Raw genomic sequence first — 21,357 nt, forward strand, 5'->3', positions numbered from 1 at the left:
ACCTGTAACACCGCCAGTGTTACTAGTGCTTATGGGCGGTGGTGACCACTAACATCAGATGGCCCACCTAGCTCTTTGCTTGCTCTGACATAAAAAAAACTAAGCATCAGGTGACGCGTCTGCTCCGTTGCTTCCTCATATTTAATCATATTTAAATAAAACTGTAACTGAATGCGAGTCCAAGAAAAGCCGCCACGGGTTTTGCAAGCGTCTAGTAATTTATTACGCTAATTTTGCTGTGATTTTGTATAAGTATCTACCTACATTTCGAATAGGACAAGGGACAGTTCTAATACTTAGGTACTATGTATACAATAATATCTTACGTTGGTCACAGAATAATAACTAGTACGTTGGTACCAAAACGAAGCATTATGGGTGTCAGTACTAACTAATGCAGCTGTTCTGTTTAGCTTAGACCCAACTAATTGAGTAGATATAATATCAATTAAAATATTATTTGACAGTTATAAAAATATAAAATAGTAGCATAATACCAATTAATCTCATTTCGTTTATTCACATGCTATGTGTACATCTAAACTTGATAGTTAGCTAATGTGTATTTATTGTTTACTAGTGGTCCGCCCCGGCTTCGCCCGTAGTACATATTTCGCAATAAAAGGTAGCCTTTGTCCTTTCTCGGGTATCAAAATATCTCCATACCAAATTTCATGCAAATTGGTTCAGTAGATTAGGCGTGATTGAGTAACAGACAGACAGACAGAGTTACTTTCGCATTTATAATATTAGTATGGATTGCACTAGCCACTAACTTCGAAGTGTTTGACCATTTGCTTGACTGGAATAACTCTAAGTCCCGAACGCTCGCCCGAACGTGAATTAGTTTTTAGTGTTTTTTTTTAATACAACTTTTGTACACTATAATATTTTCAAGTTTCAACATAATTATTATAACTTCAGTCGGATAAATAAAATTCAAGACATTTTTTATATTATTACTATGGGAGACAAACTCCAATAATATGGAGGGTATTTATGTACATATATATTTTATTATAAAGAATTTCATAATTAACATGGCTTTGTAAATTATGTATGTGTGAAATTTTATTTTTTCAAATTTTAAAGTGTTTAAGCCTAGCAACACAATAAGCTCGACTGTCGTCTGTCAATGTCAAATAACAAATAATAATATTGTCAAATTATTTTATCAAACCGCAACCAAAGCATGATGATTTTTTTAATACCTATCTACGCTTAAAATGAAATGATGTTTTTATCACTTTGCTTATCTGATAACAATATTGTAAGCTGTAACAAAATTATTTAACAATGAAACATACGATGTCCCCTATTTATCTACCATGGCCGGGCCGTCCACTCAATTGCAAAAACAAATTGATTTTGAAGACCTGAATTACTTTCCACCTATACAGAATGGACGAATAAATTTAATGGAATTTGTGAAGGCTTCATCAGATTTAGTATCAATTGTTGGTAAGTAAATTTAACTAGTACTTTTCATGGTTAGATAATCGACACACAGAACTTTAAAATGTTCAGTCTATGAATAATTATTATATTAGTACTTATAATATATTAAACATAACACATACAGTTTGAAATAAAGTACATAGAAGTTAGCTAGTAAAACATTTAAAATTTTTGTCATTATGATTGTACTGACTGATCATAGTAATTTTTGGTTACAGTTAATAGTTTAAAAAAACTTTGAATTCTGTTTGTTATTATGTTTTTACTTTTATACTTATAAAGATTTAAATGAATTGATGAAATTTCTTACCTACATGAGCATCTATAAAACAATATGAAAGTAGATATATACAATATTGGTTTCATACATAATAATCTGGTTATTACTATTTACTGATAAGAAAAAAAATGTCTTCTATTTTTGTATTGCAGATAGTCTTGGCAAAATCTTTAGTCCTGTAAAAAATGACATGCAAGGTAATATAGATGTAAGTATAATTTCTTTTTTAAAACCATCATTATATCTATGACAAGTTAAAACTAAATGATTTAGAGTTTTTTTTTTTTATTTTTTCCAGAAAATAAAAAACAATTTTACTTATGATGAGAATTCCTGTCTATTCGAATTAATAATGAAAGAAAAATCAAAAGGTGGATGCACGGGTGCTGAGGCTACATTATGGCTCAATAGGTAGGTATGTACTATGTACAACTCTCAATCTAAGTAAAGGTTGACAGTAAAATTGTTTATATCTCACTCATAGCACAGATTAGAGAATAGTTACTTTGTAACAGATACATCACTCCCATACAAAAGCTAAAATACCTACGCTATATTTACCTACAAAATGCGCCGCAACTCGGCTGCAGTAAGAAATGTACTCTACGAACACGCACTGAGAAGCGAGTTTCCCGCGCACGCCGCGTGATTGCGTCATCAAACGAAAACTTTAGGGTTGTACCGAGCGCGTAAATTAAACACAGAGTTGCTGAAACACTTAATTTTTTATTGTTAATTATATTTGTTACATTATACAATAAAAAAATGAAATCTTATTGATAGTAGTTGTTTCCTTCGGTTTCACCCGCGTGGACCCGCTATATGTGTCTCCTGGATAAAAAGTAGCCTGGTAGGTTTGTGAGTTTCTTTGTTACTGCTACTACTAAAAAAAGACAATTCCTTGTTATTCACTCTTGAACTCCAACACCCGTCCACATCGCAATAACTGGGCATCTTGGTAGCGAGCGCGGGAAACGTGACGCGGGTGCGCAGTCTCGCGTGTGCCAACCAACTGCCGCTTGGGTCGGTACCGACCTACTGTGCGGTAGGCGCTTATAGCGCGACCTTGAGCGAGTGACGGAGGCCTGCTCATAGTTCTATGTTTTGACTGTATCAATAGAAAAGATGTGTACAAGGTTTTATTTAGATGTATTTAAATTGAGTCTTGCCTATTTATTGGCATTGTAAATAAAAAATTATATTGGAATTAGGATATTCACATATCATATATTTTCTTCATTTAAGCTTTTCTGTTTGTATGTTGTTCATCTTTCAGGCTCTATGTGAAATTTTAATTACAAAATGATTGTATTTCAAATTTCAGGGCATTACTGTTTTTTGAGCTCACATTTGATGGTATTTTGCAAGGCTTGAAGAGTGAAGTCAAGAGTGATGATATAAACATGAAGGCTATCTTCTCATCAGCTTATGAAGGCTCTGTGAAAAAATATCATAATTGGATAGTACAGCGCCTGTTTTCGGTACATTTAAATTTTCATATATCATATTTTAACTTGAAAGTCATACCTATGGATAGAAATACACATTTCATTAAATTAGTAATTAGGTACCTGTTTTTAAACTAAATCTTTGAGCTTAGTAATAATATTTAAATCATATTCAATCCATAGTGTTGATTTTTATCATTATTTGTTTGTCTTTTTATTATACAATTGCTTTGAAGATTAGTGAATTCATACATAATACATGAATTTAAATTACTAATACTTACTGAAATTGTAGCATACATTTCGAAAATATTGCAAAATTATCATACTTTAAATTTATTGATATTTAAAAAAAAAGAAAGACCCACCCATATTAACATTTCACAAAATTAAAACTTTTTAATTCTCCATTATGGTTAACGATTTTAAATCTCCTACCAAATTAGTTAATTGCCCACTTTAAATTGCTACTTAATTGTGATAGACCGGGAGATACTGACACAAAATTTCGAGTCATTTGTAACAGGATGGCGGTTCTACAGGGGTCTTAGTACGCAATGACAAAAAGAAAAACGATGGTGTGAACGCTGGTACCGGCGGCTTAGTCGCGTGGGCGTTAGTCGAACTCGTCGGAAAAATAGCGAAGTCAAACGATTTGTAACACAAAAATTTTAGAATTTACCGATAGCCCATAAAAAAGAAGTAGGCGGTAGTGTCATGCCATACCCGTGTGACTTACAGCCCGCCATACCGACGCGAATGTGTTGATTTAAAAAAACAATTCAACCATTTGTACCAGGCTAACTTTTGCACAGGTAACCATCGTCGTGCAGCCATTTACGAAAATCGCCATGCCATATTTTTCGGACGATTCCAAATGGTCGCCATACCGCCGAAAATCTGCAAATTTTTTTTTCGCCGAACTATTTGTAACACCCTAAATTTTTTTTTCAACAACTCTTGATAGGCCAGTGGAAATTAACATTAAATTCGCAAAGCACGATGTAGATTTGAATTTTTGGTATGTTGTTTGGATCAGTTAGGGTGATGTAAATCCCAATTTGCAACTTCGAAAAAGTTGTGCTCGCTGCGCACCACGTGATAAACTGCGAAAATTTTGGACTTTTTTCACTTTTTGCTCTAAAAGTCATAAACTATGCGTTTCCGACAAGTATGATTCAGTACATAAATTAAGGTTATTAAATTTGCAACAATTTAAGCCTAACCGCAGCTCTCTAAACCTTATAACGACTAAACTGTGGCCATTCGAAGATGGTTCATTTTTCCCGAAATATTGAAATTTTTAGTTTTGCTCCCGTTTGAAGCAAAATATTGGCAAAAACCGCTCGTTCTATGAGAAGTTCGTATAATAAAGTTGTAGTGCATTTAATTTTCTTTCATAAGAGCATAGAACAAAGTCTGTGAGACAAATATTTCACACACAATATCTGAAAAACAAAAAGAAGGTAGAAATAGATTTTTAAAGAATTGAAACTGAGAACGCAGGACTTGGTGCGCAGCGAGCACAACTTTTTCGAAGTTGCAAATTGGGATTTACATCACCCTAACTGATCCAAACAACATACCAAAAATTCAAATCTACATCGTGCTTTGCGAATTTAGGGTTTTTTTAGTGTCGATTTCTACTGGCCTATGAATGATTATAAATAGAAGTGTGATAATGCCATACCTGTGGGAGGTGGCGAATGTGTATAAGATTTTTTTTTTTATTGTATGATTTTATTCGTATTTTGAACGATTTGTAACAGTATGGCATTAATCTTTCCTATAAGTTTGAGGTTCAACAAATATAAATACATAATTTCAAAGATCTAGGTGGTAGAAATCTTCACTTCTATAAATTAATAATAAATTTATTTATGAAGTATGGCAGCACTTTTTCCCCCTACTAGAAGTATGGCAAATATAATAATGGTCACATTTTATCAAATACTCTCCAAAAATCCAAATGCAATACTGGTACAAAAAGTTTGGCGAAAAAAAAAATTTTTGCAGATTTTCGGCGATATGGCGACCATTTGGAATCGTTCGAAAAGTATGGTATGGTGATTTTCGTAAATGGCTACACGACGATGGTTACCTGTGCAAAAGTTAGCCTGCACCTGGTACAAATGGTTGAATTGTTTTTTTTTAAATCAACACATTTGCGTCGGTATGGCGGGCTGTAAGTCACACCGGAAAAGTATGGCATGACACTAACGCCTACTTCTTTTTTATGGGCTATCGGTAAATTCTAAAATTTTCGTGTTACAAATCGTTTGACTTTCGCTATTTTTACGACGAGTTCGACTAACGCCCACGCGACTAAGCCGCCGGTACCAGTGTTCACACCATCGTTTTTATTTTTGTCATTGCGTACTAAGACCCCTGTAGAACCGCCATCCTGTTACAAATGACTCGAAATTTTGTGTTAGTATCTCCCGGTCTATGAGGTTATTAATAAATTTATTTTATTTCCAGGTCATCTGCAAAATGTCTCCTACACTTCCGCAAATGATCGCATCTTTAGGCTTGGCCAGTGTTGAGTCATTTGAAACCAAAATGGCAACTTTTACATCATCTTTACATGTTGTAAGATTGGAAATTGATAATTTTTTTAAAGACAGTGGTTTATTCCTTGAAGTTTAGATACTTTATTAATGTACACACTGTGATCTTTTCCTAAATTTTGTTACACTGAAAATTCTGTTTCTCATGACATCAACACAATATCTTTTCTTTTTACTTTAAGTAGGCAATTTTGACTCCCATAAAATGATAACTTTGTGTAAGTTATGTACCAGTAACGAATACAATAATTTTTGTAATGTGATATTCAACAATTGTTGAGTTATTAAAAACAGAAAGAGCCAAAGATTTTCTATTGTAATACTTATGTATTTTTAAATTTTATGTAATAATTAATCTGGAAGTACAAATTAAGAAAAATATTGAACTTGATAATGGCAAGCATTGCTCCTATAATTTGTTTTCTACTGATAAAAATTACATACAGTAGACCCGCGTTACACCGGCCCTTGTCATATCAGCTGCCCCCTATAATCCGATCCGACACATCTGTTACCTAATACATACATATATTGTTTTAATATCAAATCGATACTCCAACATTGCCCTGCAAAACGATTGTCGGAATACCCCGGGTCTACTTTATTATTATTTTGTTTTACTTCCAGATTTTCATTAAAATTGATAAAACTGTTTGAATTAATAATTTTTAGCCAGAAACCCAATAGTTAATGGTATTATATTTATTATTAATTAATTTATTAAAATAGACATAAGATATGCACAAATCAGGAGCAGGCATGACAGTTTATACATATAATCATTTCACGAAAAAATATAGTAAGCATTACATAATATTTAAAATGGTCCTTGAATTGAAAATATGTGTTTATCTGTTTTCGATAATATTAATTAAATCCCTAATAACAAGTACATACTTAGGTATTATATTATTACAGTTGTATGCAAATAATTCAATTGAATAATATTATGATTAAGCAAATTAATTATTTTTTGTATCAAAAATAATATGGTGCTGTTTGTGCAAACATTAAAAATACCTTCATTGAAGAGTTTCGCCTTTGTAGTGTATGAAGTAAACATATGAAAAGGTGTGTAAGGTACTAAAATATTTTTGTATGTAAAGTTCCAAAAGTAACACATTATTAAATTCTGTACTATTTTAGCTTATAAAGTACTTAGATTTATATAATAAACCAATGAGGAAGCTTTAATGTGAAGTAATAAAATAATAAATAAATACAATTTTTTTTCATTTCTCCATTTATTTATGTAATTTATTTTGTAATTTTCTTACTCCTCAGTCCTAACATCTGCTTATATTTTTTTTGTATAGGTATTTATTATTTTACCTTTAATATTCAATAATCCTCATCACAAACAAGTTTCATAAAAGTCTATTTCTCGAAGTGGATAAATAAACTCCCTTTGCTATGGAAGATGCTTGTTTTAAAGCTTGAAAACTAAGCAGAATTTCTGACGAAATTGTGATCCAAAGTAAAGCATGCAATGTTACTTCTAGAGGAGTATTCAATAAGTATGGATTGAATAGAAAATAAGTTATGAGGGGAAATTGCATGAATACACTTAACATTAAAAAGCTGGCCAGTTCTGGGACCTGAAATGATACGATATATTAATATAGGTAAATTAAATTGAAACTATTATTTGCGTAGTGGTGGCAATACATGTAATAATATTATAAACTAGGTACTCTTTTAGTGGTAGGGTTGCCACTTGTCACCCGTACTATTATGTAATAACTAATAATTATAAACTGTATGTCCTATAAAACGTATCCCACAGCCACAGAATGGCTTGGATTTTCGAGAATTATGAACTAAGTATTTTAATTAACTTTAAAATAATATATGACATTTGACACAAATTTGATTTTCCTATTTTCAGTTGAATCACATATTAATTTTATAAATAAAACTGGTAATAATAACACAAAAAGAGTTAATAATTTTTTTGTTGTGTATTAAATATCAAATCCTTACCCGATATAATAAATTTCCACTATGTCCAAGATACAGTCTTATGCTTTCTATGCTGGTGAACATTATGAATAAGGTTATTGATAGATATTTTATAAGCTGATCATACTCATTATTCTGTAAATGAAAGAGAATTGTTGGTTCGTTTGACAGCTATTCACTAGTAATTAAATAGTTAGATAGCTTTTCTACACACTGACTAAAATACCTATTTTAAGATTTTCTAGCGAAAAAACATCTTAAAAAATAATTTAAATTAGTGTACATACAAACCTTAACGTAAAAATAAAATAATTCAACAATGGTCCATACGCAATAAACGTAACTATTGATATATAAGCACTTTTGTAAGTTCAACATTATTTTATAATTCATTATTTTCCTTTTTATCAACGTTTACATTTAAATTTAAACTTATTTTATAGAATATTCGTACTATGCTTAGTACTATGTTATTTAGTTCTTCCTTTGTTAATCTATTTGCAAATTTATCATTATAATAAAAAATGTTTGTCCTATGTCCTATTATTTGTTTTTTTACCATATATTGCTAGGCAACCTAGTTAGTAGTTGGTTGCCAGAAGGTTGCCAGTGGTTGTAGTAGGACCAAGAAGTAGGACCGTTAACTTAAAAATCAGATGATAGGTATACCGTAGTCCTCATTATATCGTTTTATTTTGTTTTTACCGATTATTATAATTATCACAGAATTACATACAATTACCATGAAAAACTAAACTAAATTTTAAAACGTTTCGTGTAGTATGTCATTGTCATTGACGTTGAAATGACACTAATGACAGCCATTGCCCATTGGATTAAAACGTCAAACTCGCATAAATTTAATTTCACATAACCTAAAATGTTTATATAAAATAATAATATCATTTTTCTTTGCATAACATACAAAAGTATATTAAAAGTCTAATATTGAATGCCTTTTTAGAATAAAATATCATACAAAATGATGAGGCGTACGTGGAATATCGCAGCAAGTGTGTAATCAAAATGAAACAATATTTCGTCATTAGAATCGCAACCTATTTGTTAATTTATTGAATTAAATTACAGATATTTTACGACCTGAAAAACTTCAGATGATCTTCACAGCGGGAATAAAATACTTCCCTCCTCCGAAAAACTATGACGGTATGACTTTTTTAGGTCTAAGTAATAAATAAAAATAAACTAATAATTGGGCGTATGGAATAAAATCTTATTAAAAATATTTCAGATATTCAGATACCGGAACGGCAAAGATTGAGAGTATATGATAAAGTGCCCCTCTATCCTTCTAATATAAAACCACCTAAAATGCAAAAGAGGTTGCGTTACATGAGAGGACCAGAACCAGTACACAATACACTGCAGTTGCAACAGTATGGTGTTGTGGTCAGTAACATTTATTTTATATATTTTAATATTTTATAATATAAATATTTATATGTATAAGTTAATTAAATCTACATTAAAAAGCTCCAAGATGACATGAAAATTTATTTCAGCTACATCAATTATTATAGTATGGGTGGGTAATTGTGAACAGGGGTTTTCATTCACAATAACCCACATTGATGTTATTATGGTTATCATTCATTTTAAATAATATCATAAAATAAACAAACAACATGATAAAAAGAGCGTGTGCCTTACTGCATAATGTGACGGTATTGCCATGACGCCATCTTGAAATTTTACTCTCAAAGTGCCTAAAGAAGTTTCAATCAAAAAAAGGGCGTGTGTACCAAGCATACAAAGTCAGAAGTGAAAACACTTTGGCAAGATTAAAAAATATGGTATGTCAATGCACTTACAGAAGTTTCAATTTAAAACTATTCATTCATCACAACAGATTAATAACTCGAATAAAGAAAACATCTGCAGACCAGCCCTAATAGATTGATCCATATTAGGATCAACTTCAAAATATTTATTTATTAATATAGGAATCTTTCAAAAGGCAAGGGGTGGCGGTAGAATGCGTCATGAACATTTTGAGATGGTCCGTCTTCAAGTTGCAAGGAGATTAGACCAAAAGAAAATGTTTGCAATCTGGCGTATTGATCCTCCATGGCAACCAATCACAAAGAAGGGTCAGGGCCAACGTATGGGAGGTGGTAAAGGTGCTATTGACCATTATGTCACTCCAATAAAAAATGGACGCATAATTTTTGAAGTTGGTGGAAAATGTGAATATGCTGAGGTAGGTAGAATTTCACTACAGTCTCTTCTTGTCTTGTTCTTTACTTTTCTTCTTGTTATCAGTTTATAAGATTATAATAATAAAACAAATCATTAGGGCGTAGGGATGTGACCACCCCATCGCCCACGGTTGGAATATCTATTGTCTACGTGACAATAGATATTCCACCCGTGCAATCAGTCAACCCGCAGGACACCTTGTGGCGGGGTGTCGGGGAGTAGCGACCCCGCGGGAACCGAGTGCTCCCGGGGGAGGCCCCTGTCTTCATCTCCGGCTCGCCTTCACCGGCCGGTCGGAGTGAAGCCTGACGAGGACAGGACCCCCACCTCTGGCTTGCCTTAACCGGCCGGCCAGAGTGGAGTCGCGAGAGCTTTTAGCTCGAAGGGTGGATGCGAATCGTAAGTGGCGAGTGGGCACGTGATGCTGGACCCTCAGGGAGCGCGTGATCGTAGTTTAAAGTCCAGGGACGCCTCTCCACCCTTAGCTGCTCACAATATGTTGCCCCCTTGTCGCACTATTGCAGCGACTTATTTCGGGGGCCCATACAGTGAGAGGGCGAGTCACCACCTGCCAACATATTTTTACTTTCTTTTAGTAGAAAGGCAGGTGCCATAGTTTCCCATAGTCCTCAGTACCAGTCCATTTAGCTTCCCAATCTATAGCCCAATCATTAAATTTCCATACCCTGCAATAGTCCTACATCGGCCGCGGACTGCCCAGGGCTGTATCTCTATAGTGCAGTCATGGGCAGGCTGCGGCTGGTGTCCCACAACACATTAAAATTCTCGAAAGGGCCTCTGCGTGTTGGATCCGTGTCCCCACGTAAGCCTTCCAAAGATCCGGGTACTGTCCTTCTGGTGGTACCCGAGTATTATGGAAATGAGAAACAAAATCATTATATTATCATGATTAAGTCCATTCGATCTTTGTGTATGCATTTTTTTTTAATTCATTTCGTATATTGAAATTACACTTATTTTGTTATGAATGTTAAGTTATACTGGAGTTATGTTAACCTTTTGACCGCCAGAGCAAAAACGCATCGCCGTGCCCTCCACGCCAAGCCACAAATTCAATGAGATAACCTTGAAAATAGTAGGGATTCCAAAATGTTATCGATAAACATAATAATTCACGTCTGAATATTTGAATAAACAGCTTATAACACAAAAATAATATTTATTTAACCTCATCTCCTACTGTAAAAACTTAAGACCACATTTATAGCAACTATCAACAAAAAAAATCAACCTTTTGAGATACAAAAATACATATAAAATTGCAGCAAGTTACAGCACTATTCTCTATCAGTTACGCCCCATTGGCATGTATACATGCCAATGGCGCGGGCAACCATCCTTTTTTTTATAATCTCTCGCTTCTGATTAGGGATGTGTAGCTGTATATTATTATAACTTATCGAGTTTATTTATTAAGTTTATATGAACTAAGTATAGGTATTATTGAGGAGTGTTTATTTGTAAATATCAAAACAACTATTACCTTTAAATAAAGGGAATTGCATTAAAACTACATATTTATTTTCCAATCATTTAGTTTAATACTTGAGTTATTACAAATACTAATTATATGTAGGTACCTATTTAGGTCAATTACCATATTTTGATATGAAATAGCGACAATTTGTATCATAAGAATATTCTAATAAAGGCACTGATTAGACTTATTAGGTAATAAATTTTGAAAACTGCTAAATAGGTAAGTACCTACAGATTTTTAGAGATATTTATACATTTTGGACCTAAGCGAATTTTTATCATTAAGTACATGGACAATAAATATTATGCTAGAACGCATACATTGTGTTTGTGACGATAAAATAAAAAATAATAAAAAATCAACAATTGTATATAATCATTATGTTCATTAACAGCCTTGTATTTACCTACCTATCTATATAATTATTATGCTCATTAATAGCCTTGTACTTATTTGTAAAATATCACATGAAAATAAAAAATACTTAATAAAAAATCAACAATCTATAATATTTTATATAGATAATTTAAAATTAAATTATCTATATAAAATATCAATAAAAATAGTTCTTCTGTACTATAAAACTCTTCACTTGCCATTTTTGCGATTATAATATTGGTAGATACCTACTCGATAAAATATTTTTACAACTTTCCGCACTTAACAACACGGCACGCGCTTACGACGTCACCAGTCTGACATCTATTCATGTCAATGGCGCAGAAGGGATTGCATATCGATACTGTGCTAGGGATGCGCATGATTGGCGAAAAGGAAAATATTCAAATCAACAATATCCACAATATAGACAATATGGTATTATACCAAAGAATGTAGTATTTACCTTTTTTCTCAGTGACTAAGCTTATATATTTTTTTTGTAGTTATTACAAAAATTAAGCGAGTTAGAGTAATTTCGCTGAAATTTTAATGAAGTTACTTGAATATTACACTACATCACTAGTAGGCACGTATACATGTCATTGGCGCGAGAGAACATGCTTTTTTAGCCATTAATTAAGTTATTTTTTGTCATCAAATATTTGAATAACTACTTGGCAATTTTGTTTACTGTGTACAATTATGTAATAACTGGGGATTCAGTTCATAAACTGTATAAATAAAACACGTAAAAGTAAAGGTTTAATATGTTTATTTTGTATTTATCTATGATCTGTTTCTTGGCATGTATAGGTGTCGTTGGCGCACAGGGCACGATTGCGCATGACATCTATAGATGTCATTGGCGTTCAAAAGGTTAATAGGAAACATTTGACAAGGTTACATTGTTGAATTTTGTTGAACTTTCAAATGTTGCCTATTCAAATTAATTTACTATAGCTAATTTCGATGTTTAAAAAACGAATAATCTCTCCTTTTTTAACTCTTGATTTTTTTTACACTTTGTATCTTACAGGTAAAAAACATGTTACGAATCATTGCCGAGAGACTGCCTTTCAAAGCTGAGCCAGTGTCACAGGAAATAATGGAGAAATTTGCAGCCGACGAACAGTGGAAGGAAGAAAATAACCAAAATAATTACACAATGAAATATTTAATCCAAAACAATATGGGCGGCTGTCACAAGCATATATCGAAATATGACCATAGATGGTTCTGCAAATATTTGTAAGATGTAATGGAATAGACAATAAAATTTAGTGAATAGTAATAATTGTAGTTTTTTTTTGTTACTCATAAATGCGTACGTATTTGAATCACTCTTAAATTTCAATAGATGGCGCTACCTATATTGAAAACTGTGATTAAAAATGTGAAATGTATGACCATTATTATCGAACAATATATTACAAGAATGACTCATATCAGCATAATTATAAGTCAATAGTGTACAAAATACTCATTAGAAAACAGTACTGCTATTCTTCATACAATATGTATATAGAGAATATATGTAGTTACTTACGTATTCAAAATCTGCTTCATAGATTTGAATGTGGGCTATATTTTCTTGAGCCTGTTTGCTGTAGCGCCCGGCTTCGATTAATTGCCCTTCTACTTTAGAATCGGTAGTCACTCGACTCGAAAACTAGCTGTATGAGGTTCTGCTTTGTTATCACTGATCAGCTCATGATCGATTTAGTTCCATTAAAAAAAGATGCTTTAGTGAAAAAAATATATGCTAATAATATGATTGCCCAATATTATACACTTCTCTTGAGGTAATGCCCACAACGATCGATATTTAACGAGTGTTTAACCTTCATGGTATAACCCTATTAAAATCGAAATTACTGAATTCCAGAATATAATAACCTTTTTCCAATTCCCCTTTCCGCAGGTACTTACTTTATTTTTCAAAATCAATGGGTTCTATAGGTAACTGGTAAGGAATATTGATTTATCAAAAAACTAATAATGCAGTTTTAGTTTTCATCAAATCGGCCACCTTTCAGTGTTTTTGATTATTTCTCATAGATTCGGATGATGTAAATAAAAAACAACTGGATTTTTTCATAATTGTTTATTATATTTGACATTTCATTATGGGATTCTCGTGACAAGCCTCAGTCTGTAGCAATAATTTATTAATAAACTTCTTTATATAAGGAAAAACCCAACAAAAACAATTGTTATAGTAACAAATTCTACTGCATAATGTAGGTATATAAGTGATCTGTGACTTGTCCCTAAACTAACGACAAAAGCCCAAACGTTACGAATAATATCAATATTATCAGATTAAAGTTAAAGCTGAATAGATCGTTATAACAGTTTGCTTTGAAAAGGAAAAAATAGTTAACATAAAAGGGAGATTTCGCTAGAAACATCTTCTAGAAGGGTCACATCAATACACAATTACAAGATCAATTACATTTACTATTCCGTGTACAATAAGAACAGACATGAAACTTTTATTATATAATTCAGTGCAGCCTACTCTGTCGATAGTATATAAGCAACTCTACCACATTTATACATCTATTTCCTTTGTATCTTCGCACACATACCTATAAATTATATAACATCATAACAATATTTACAAAACCTATAAAACTAACTTACAAGTAAATGCAATTTACATTTTAATAAATTAATAAGATACATTACAATATATGATACAAGCAACTAGATTTCATAATATGATATGGCTTTTTAATTTAAAGTCGGCCGCCAAAAATCAACAAGAGCAGCCATATTATCACAAAGTTATACAATATTGATTGAGATATAATGTACGTGTGTATAGAACGTTGTACAGTAATGTCCCAAGATATAAAGTTACACAAACGTGGAAGATATTTTAGGCCAAATTTTATTTTGTTCAACATCAATAAATGAAGTGGTAAAACAATAGGAACGTAAAATATTCAGTATTTTATTGAAAACAGTAAATTTGAGCAAATAAAAATTAGCCCTTACATAAACATATTTGACTAGGTTTGTCTTATAAATAGTCCCTAAACTAATTTATATTTTCTAAACACTGGCAAATTGCAGTCTTAAAGCCTATTTCATGTCTTTGTTAAGGGAAAAAGAAGTGGAATAAATTATGTAGAACCTAAAATAATAATTAAATACGCGTATTAAATAGTTGTTATATAAATACATTTTGCTTTGCTCATGGATCTATGTAATTGCTAAGCTATAAGTTAAGACATAAGTGAGGTAGCGTTTTCACATCATCTATAATGGAAAATATGTACATACTATTCAGAGAAAAATGCAACGTTTTTTTTATTTTGGTATTTGGATAATAATTATAGCTCCAACCGCTAAAAGCTCGTATATTATATTATTTTATTAACGAGACACCAAAACCAAAGAAGTCATATCGTCAAACAGACAAACAACGCGATCTATCTACAACATTATATCATAGATTATAATATATTTGAGTATTAACTACATGCACACAGATACATCATTAAATACATAAACATGTGCAACTTTGTCGATGACTAGAGTAAATACGTTAAACGTTACAGGTATACGTATAAAACAATTACATAGTTTATATCGTTTTCGATCACTGCAAGGATCCACTTCGGACACATATTGTACGGAGGATAATATATTGACCAACAACTCTACTCGTACGCCTCGCTTAAGTGTTCCAGGAGGAACTTAAGGCGGCGTTTCATAAAGGTGTTTCTGTGCGCGATCGAGTCACAGAGCACCTGCGTGTGCGCGGCACTGTGTGTGTGTGCGTCGCTTGGCGGCAGGTTGTTGTTGAGTGAGTCAATAGTACTATCCTCGCGCCCGGCGCCGCTCGCTCCGGCGGGCGCATTGTATACGTCGATCGGAGCAGCTTTGGTGATATGCTGATATTTAAACGTAGACAATATCTGCCGGATCTTTGCAATGATCTGCTCTACTCAGGCGTTCGATTCCTGCGAAAAATTTTATCGAATGAGTCATAGTTTGCGGCGATTGCAATGTGATTACTGATTATTGTGATCGACTGTGAGATGTGCTACTTCTAGGTTAGTGAGAAGAGACGGATTCTATTCTAGCTGTCTACGAGATAAAATATAGGGGATGATGTCATCGATATAGAGGCGGTACTAGACGTAATATAAAGGTAGGGCTACCGAGGCGTACATTATACTCGCTGCGACAAGACTAACGTTACTTCTATGAGACAATACCGTTAATGCACAGCTACACGTCCTTACATTAATTAATACTGCACGACACAATGTATATTCGTATAAAACGTAGTCATATAAAATACTATACTACATCGACATTAAATGCATCAAAAGTCAGGCTCTAATTCATAAGTAGATTACGTAGACACCGACGTACGCGGTACGATATGATAGAACGCGGCAGCCGAGCGGTATCGCAAGCAGCAACGTCTACACTAGAAGCGTGGGGACGGTGAGCGGTGGCGGTTTATACCTTGAGGTTATGGAAATAGTGCATGATTTGATCGTAGTCCATGTGCAGGTCGTCGAGGCCGAGCGGCTCTACGGCTGGCTCGGCTCCCCCCGCCCCCGCTCCCCCCGTGCCCGCTCCCCCCACACCCGCGGCCCCGCGCGAGTACATCGGGTTGCCCACTATGGTGGCGCGCTTCACTTCGGGGGATGGGGTTCCTGGTGGAAACAATTTGTCTATTAGACATAAAGTACAGAATAGTTCCTGGAGGTATAGTTAGTGCAAATGTACGTGCTATAATAGGTGCGCTCTGTCTATAATAGGTGCGCTCTGTCTATAATAGGTGCGCTCTGTCTATAATAGGTGCACTCTGTCTATAATAGGTGCACTCTGTCTATAATAGGTGCACTCTGTCTATAATAGGTGCACTCTGTCTATAATAGGTGCACTCTGTCTATAATAGGTGCACTCTGTCTATAATAGGTGCGCTCTGTTTATAATAGGTGCTCTCTGTCTATAATAGGTACGCTCTGTCTATAATAGATGGAGCGCACAATAGTTAAGTATTTTACTTTATAATTTAAAAGAGATAGAGATTCTAGGGAGCTAGAAATTTGCCTATGGCTATGGTAAATAAACGAATGCTTCACTATTGGTAATTTAACATTTCCTTAAAATTTTACTCTAGAATTCTACACTTCTACCAATCATCTAGGTAAAAAAGGAGTACAGTCATATATAATAATGAAAAATAGTTAAACATAATATCTTACCTTTATTTTGATTGGACAATTCAACGAAATCTCCTTTGCCATTAGCATCCTTTGATTTACTCTTGTGTCTCATTTGCAAATCAGGTAGACCTGAAAATGACAGAGATTACGATTTAATATTGATAGAACCATTTCATAGAACTAATTCAATAAAAGTAAAAAAGGTTAACATTTAATAAAAGTTACTTTCGAAATAAAATACCTACTCCTTTTTGCATTCTTACAACTCAGAAGGATAGCGTAAGAACGTAATAGGATTAAAAAAACCTTTAAAATGAACAATGAAAGTGTTCCAAATAGTAATTACGATCGAAAAGTGGTATAATAAAATACATAATAATATTACCGATTCCAGAGTCGTGCATGTAGTCAGGGCTTTCCGGCTTAGTGAAGGTGCGTCGTGAGTCATCAGTTCCTCTGTTGAGGCCAACAATCTCTCGATAGTCCTTATTCTCCATGATAAGAGGAGCATCGTTATCAAACTCAAATAATCTGGCACAATCGTCCTTATCAGTAAGGTTTTCCATTGGATCGTCGTCAAAGTCGTTGCGGAGTCGAAGAGGGTAAGAGTCGCGTTTGTATTGGTCTTTAATTTCTCGGCTCGGAATGTATGGGGACTCGGCTTTATTCAAATCAATAATTCTGAAATGGAGACACGATTTCAATTAAATTTTGAATATATTATGAAAATATTACACAATCAAACAATATTATTTCAACTCTCAAATCTAGATAGGTATTTGTTGTAGAAGCAGTTATTATAAATTGGCTACCTTAAGTTATAATTTGTCCTTTGCCTGAAGGTTGCCTGGCAGAGACGGCTTTGAGCCATAAGGCCGCCATTTGTACAATTTAAATGGTTTTGTTTTATGTACTTTCATTTTAATATGTTGTACAATAAAGAGTAAATAAATAAAAAAATTTATATAAAAAAACGTACCGGTCTGGGTGGCGTTGATTTTCCGGAGATCTCTTGGTAGGCTCGTGCTCGCGATCGTGTTTCTTATGATGATTCCTGGAGTGGCTTCGTCTAGCTGGTGGCATGACTGACTCCGGCAAAATCTGCAAGAAGATCATTATTATAAAGATTTGAAAGTTTGAAAAGTAATCATACTGATTTAGTTACTATTTCAAGTAAAAACATCTGATCGGATCTGAATAAAATTTTGTGGAGAGATAGATTATTTTCTGGAGAAGCACATAATCTTAATATACATTCGTACAAGAGGAAATGAGGGATCAAGTTGGTATTCATTGTTACAACAAAAAATGAAATGGCAACTCACTTTATTGGAATTCCGTGGTGGCACCGGTACTTGAGGCTGAGGTGTCGAAGAGTTTCTGTGCGGAGGCACGGGCGGTCGATACTCGTCTTGGTTATTTGTATCCCTAAAATTACACAACACATTATACACAAATGCAAAAATAGTAGCAAACATCTAGTCAGCATGTAATGTCTGTGTGGTTGTGAAGCATGCAAGAAATGATGGCAATGATAATCTTACTGCCAATGACCGTCTCCGGAGTTTGTCCGCGCGTGTCTCGAGGGTTTCTTGCAATATGTCGTCGAATCTATGATCCTGTCCCGTTTCTCGTTCTGCGATGGTAATTCTATGGAGTTGGGGTTATCGAAGCTGGTGACCATAATGTTTCCATTATCTCGGATTGCATCATCTGGGTCGACGTAGTTGTAGTTCAAAGGGTTGGACGTTATGCGCATCTCTTGGTTGTTGTTCCCCTTGTCGCATTGCATCGGTTGCATCGAGTTTCTGTTTGTTGGGTGGCGGTTGCCGTTCTTTTCGATTGTTGCCCTTCCTGTAAATGAACAGTGTAATAAAAATTAGTTATATGCCTTAACAGATATTTTATTGAAAACTGGAAACTTTTATCATTCATTTTATCTACCTAAATATTTAGTTATTTGTGATCACATCGTGATGTTATTAATTTATCATTAATTTTCATGTCATCTTACCAAGCCACACCCAATCATGGGCATTAGTAGTAGACTCCCTTGAGGGCTTCTCTTTAGCTAGACCAAGTGTAGTTCCAACCAAATTAGTAACTTGTAAGCGTCCACTTTCAGTAGCTCCGGGACTGTTTCTACATCCACCACCTCCTGGACTGTTCACTCTTTTCAATTTGTATGCGTATACAACACATGACACCACAAATACCTATAAAAATAAATAAAAATAGGGATTAAAGAATAAGAAAAAGATCGTCCAATTAACATAGAATGAATAGTGAAATAAATAATAATTACCATTATCGCAAAACAAAATGCTCCCAGTAAGATAGTCATTCCTGTAACGACAAAATTATTGGTTAAATTTGAGTTCAGTAAACATACCCAATATTTATAATATTTTTTTTCTCTATATAAAATAATGTTCTTGTCCTCCCTATTTTTTCATGGAATAAACATATAATATTTATATGTAATACCAACCGATTTGTACTTGCGACTCATTTTTCTGCGCAATATGCCTCGGATGGTGAGCGGCGTTCGGTCGGTGAATGGATCCGTATTGCTGCGCTTGCACTGTGGGATTGTGGTTGTTTTCATCTTTAATACGTGAAATATCTACAAACACAAATGGTAGTTTAGTATTGGTTTTATTAGAGGGTTTTTTTTAATAATAATTCTACTTGGTACAGTAATTTGGATAACTAAGATTGTATACCTATTACCTACATTACAATGAATTATTAGGTTTTAATTATATTATATCAATATTATTACTTCAATATCTCTAACACAAAACAAAATTGATTTATAAGATAACATAAAATAATTTTTAATACGACTATATTGTTACTTTACTTAATTTGACATACCAAAAAAATAACTACTCAACAGAACTATCAACCAACTCAATACACCTTTACCTTTAAGCAGATCAGTCAGATCGTTCATTCCAGTTCTGATCCCACCCCTAGCCATGATATCATCATTTTGCGGTGTATCTGGTCTCTGTGGAGCATCAGTTCCAGTGAAGTCGACATCAACACTAGCAGCAGCTGTGGCTAGAGCCCCGGGAATGTTCTTAATGTTCGCGGGAGTTTTGGTGTCGCCTTTCCCGGGGAGAGATACTCGCCGGATCGGACCGGAACGACACTGGTCGGGAGTTAGGAGGGTTACGCGTAGAAGTTCGCCGCTACCTGTGATAAATTAGATTTATATTAATCTTATGGCCAGATTCAAAGCTACCGTACCATGATGTCTTATAGTATTATTTCTAATGTAGAAAAATTACAGGTCGTCTAGCGCCATCAATTTCTCACACTGGAAATTTAAAACATCATGATAACCCCCATATTAGCTTGTCAGTTAAAATAACAAACAATATGAACTCACGTTAATTATTGAAAAAATAATAAAAAGCTCATTTTCAGCACGAGATAAAACCTTATATTATCAAAAAAGAAATTCAAATTTCTCATAATTAATAATGAACTTACGTTTACTCTTTATTTTAATTAAACATATCTGGATTCGTTAATATTTCTCAAAATAATATGTCATACCTTCACCAACAGCAATAACTCTAGGATGTACAGAAGCCAGCATGGGCGCAAAGGCCACAACTTCGATATCCAAGCTTTCCACAAGCAAGTGATAGTCCGATGTGGCCACATCGCGGAGTGCTGTGTGAGTTCCGTCGGAAAACTCTATGTCTATGTCTAGAAGCCCTTCCTGTAATAAAGAAGAAAAAAATAATAATAATTATTGATTGAGAAGGAGATTCAGAATTAAAATAGTAAAAGAAAAAATGCTATTTTTAAAAAGTAATTTGAAGGTCATATTGGCAAAATTAAATCGAAGTCAGCATTTCTTATGCCATCTTAAAACTGAAAAAAAGATTAATGTGTATTGCGTATAGTTATTTTAACAGAGCATATTTATAATTTTCAAATATACTACATCCTTTGAAACGAAAATTCATCGAACAATTTGATTCTACCTTCACGTCTACGTTCCGATAAATCAATTTCCTGCCCTAATAAATCACACTAAAGCTTCCGAAGCCCCATCTCACCTGGTATTGGGCTGTCAATCGTCTTGTAACAGTAGTTTCGGACACGTATCCGTTTTCAATGGCCGTGTCTGGAGAAATGTTCAGTTGTAAACCAGATATCACTCGCACTAGGAGCCGGGTAATCGACACCTTGTCGTTGACCACACGGACCTCGCGGAGACCAATTACACGGCCTGTAATAAAGATGTTATTTTTATGTCTTTTTTTTTCCAAGCATTTTATTGACAACCACTTTTTTTCAAAAATCTCATATTATA

At 33.8% G+C, this 21,357-nt stretch overlaps 3 protein-coding genes across 3 annotated transcripts in view; 2 read left to right on the forward strand and 1 right to left on the reverse strand.

Moving 5' to 3' along the window:
* The first annotated feature begins 1,161 nt into the window (after positions 1 to 1,161).
* Positions 1,162 to 6,962, forward strand: LOC149905781 (uncharacterized). Its single transcript, XM_090105984.1, has 5 exons — positions 1,162 to 1,461; positions 1,891 to 1,946; positions 2,037 to 2,149; positions 3,063 to 3,219; positions 5,668 to 6,962. Exons 1-5 carry the CDS (start codon positions 1,329 to 1,331, stop codon positions 5,833 to 5,835), a joined length of 627 nt encoding a protein of 208 aa, XP_089962110.1. The 5' UTR covers positions 1,162 to 1,328; the 3' UTR covers positions 5,836 to 6,962.
* Positions 6,963 to 8,544: 1,582 nt separating this feature from the next.
* mRpL16 (mitochondrial ribosomal protein L16) lies at positions 8,545 to 13,114 on the forward strand. Its single transcript, XM_090105983.1, has 5 exons — positions 8,545 to 8,731; positions 8,808 to 8,885; positions 8,971 to 9,128; positions 9,697 to 9,939; positions 12,857 to 13,114. Exons 1-5 carry the CDS (start codon positions 8,701 to 8,703, stop codon positions 13,070 to 13,072), a joined length of 726 nt encoding a protein of 241 aa, XP_089962109.1. The 5' UTR covers positions 8,545 to 8,700; the 3' UTR covers positions 13,073 to 13,114.
* An 801-nt stretch (positions 13,115 to 13,915) lies between these two features.
* dtn (transmembrane protein 132C dtn) overlaps positions 13,916 to 21,357 on the reverse strand; it is a 54,826-nt gene continuing 47,384 nt past the window's right edge. Inside the window, exons 9-20 of the mRNA XM_090105987.1 lie at positions 21,101 to 21,273; positions 20,589 to 20,757; positions 19,950 to 20,222; positions 19,510 to 19,644; positions 19,324 to 19,364; positions 19,033 to 19,234; positions 18,563 to 18,872; positions 18,344 to 18,446; positions 17,998 to 18,119; positions 17,404 to 17,699; positions 17,058 to 17,147; positions 13,916 to 16,502 (exon numbers count right to left, since the gene is read on the reverse strand). Of these exons, the coding sequence (XP_089962113.1) occupies positions 16,303 to 16,502; positions 17,058 to 17,147; positions 17,404 to 17,699; positions 17,998 to 18,119; positions 18,344 to 18,446; positions 18,563 to 18,872; positions 19,033 to 19,234; positions 19,324 to 19,364; positions 19,510 to 19,644; positions 19,950 to 20,222; positions 20,589 to 20,757; positions 21,101 to 21,273 (2,114 nt within the window). The 3' untranslated portion in view covers positions 13,916 to 16,302. The remainder of the gene's footprint in view (positions 16,503 to 17,057; positions 17,148 to 17,403; positions 17,700 to 17,997; positions 18,120 to 18,343; positions 18,447 to 18,562; positions 18,873 to 19,032; positions 19,235 to 19,323; positions 19,365 to 19,509; positions 19,645 to 19,949; positions 20,223 to 20,588; positions 20,758 to 21,100; positions 21,274 to 21,357) is intronic.

The sequence above is a fragment of the Colias eurytheme genome, chromosome 9 (genome assembly GCF_061535395.1).
Source record: "Colias eurytheme isolate Ceu_HAF_F1 chromosome 9, ilColEury1 Martin Lab GWU primary, whole genome shotgun sequence".
In the NCBI taxonomy this organism is placed as follows: Eukaryota; Metazoa; Arthropoda; class Insecta; order Lepidoptera; family Pieridae; genus Colias; species Colias eurytheme.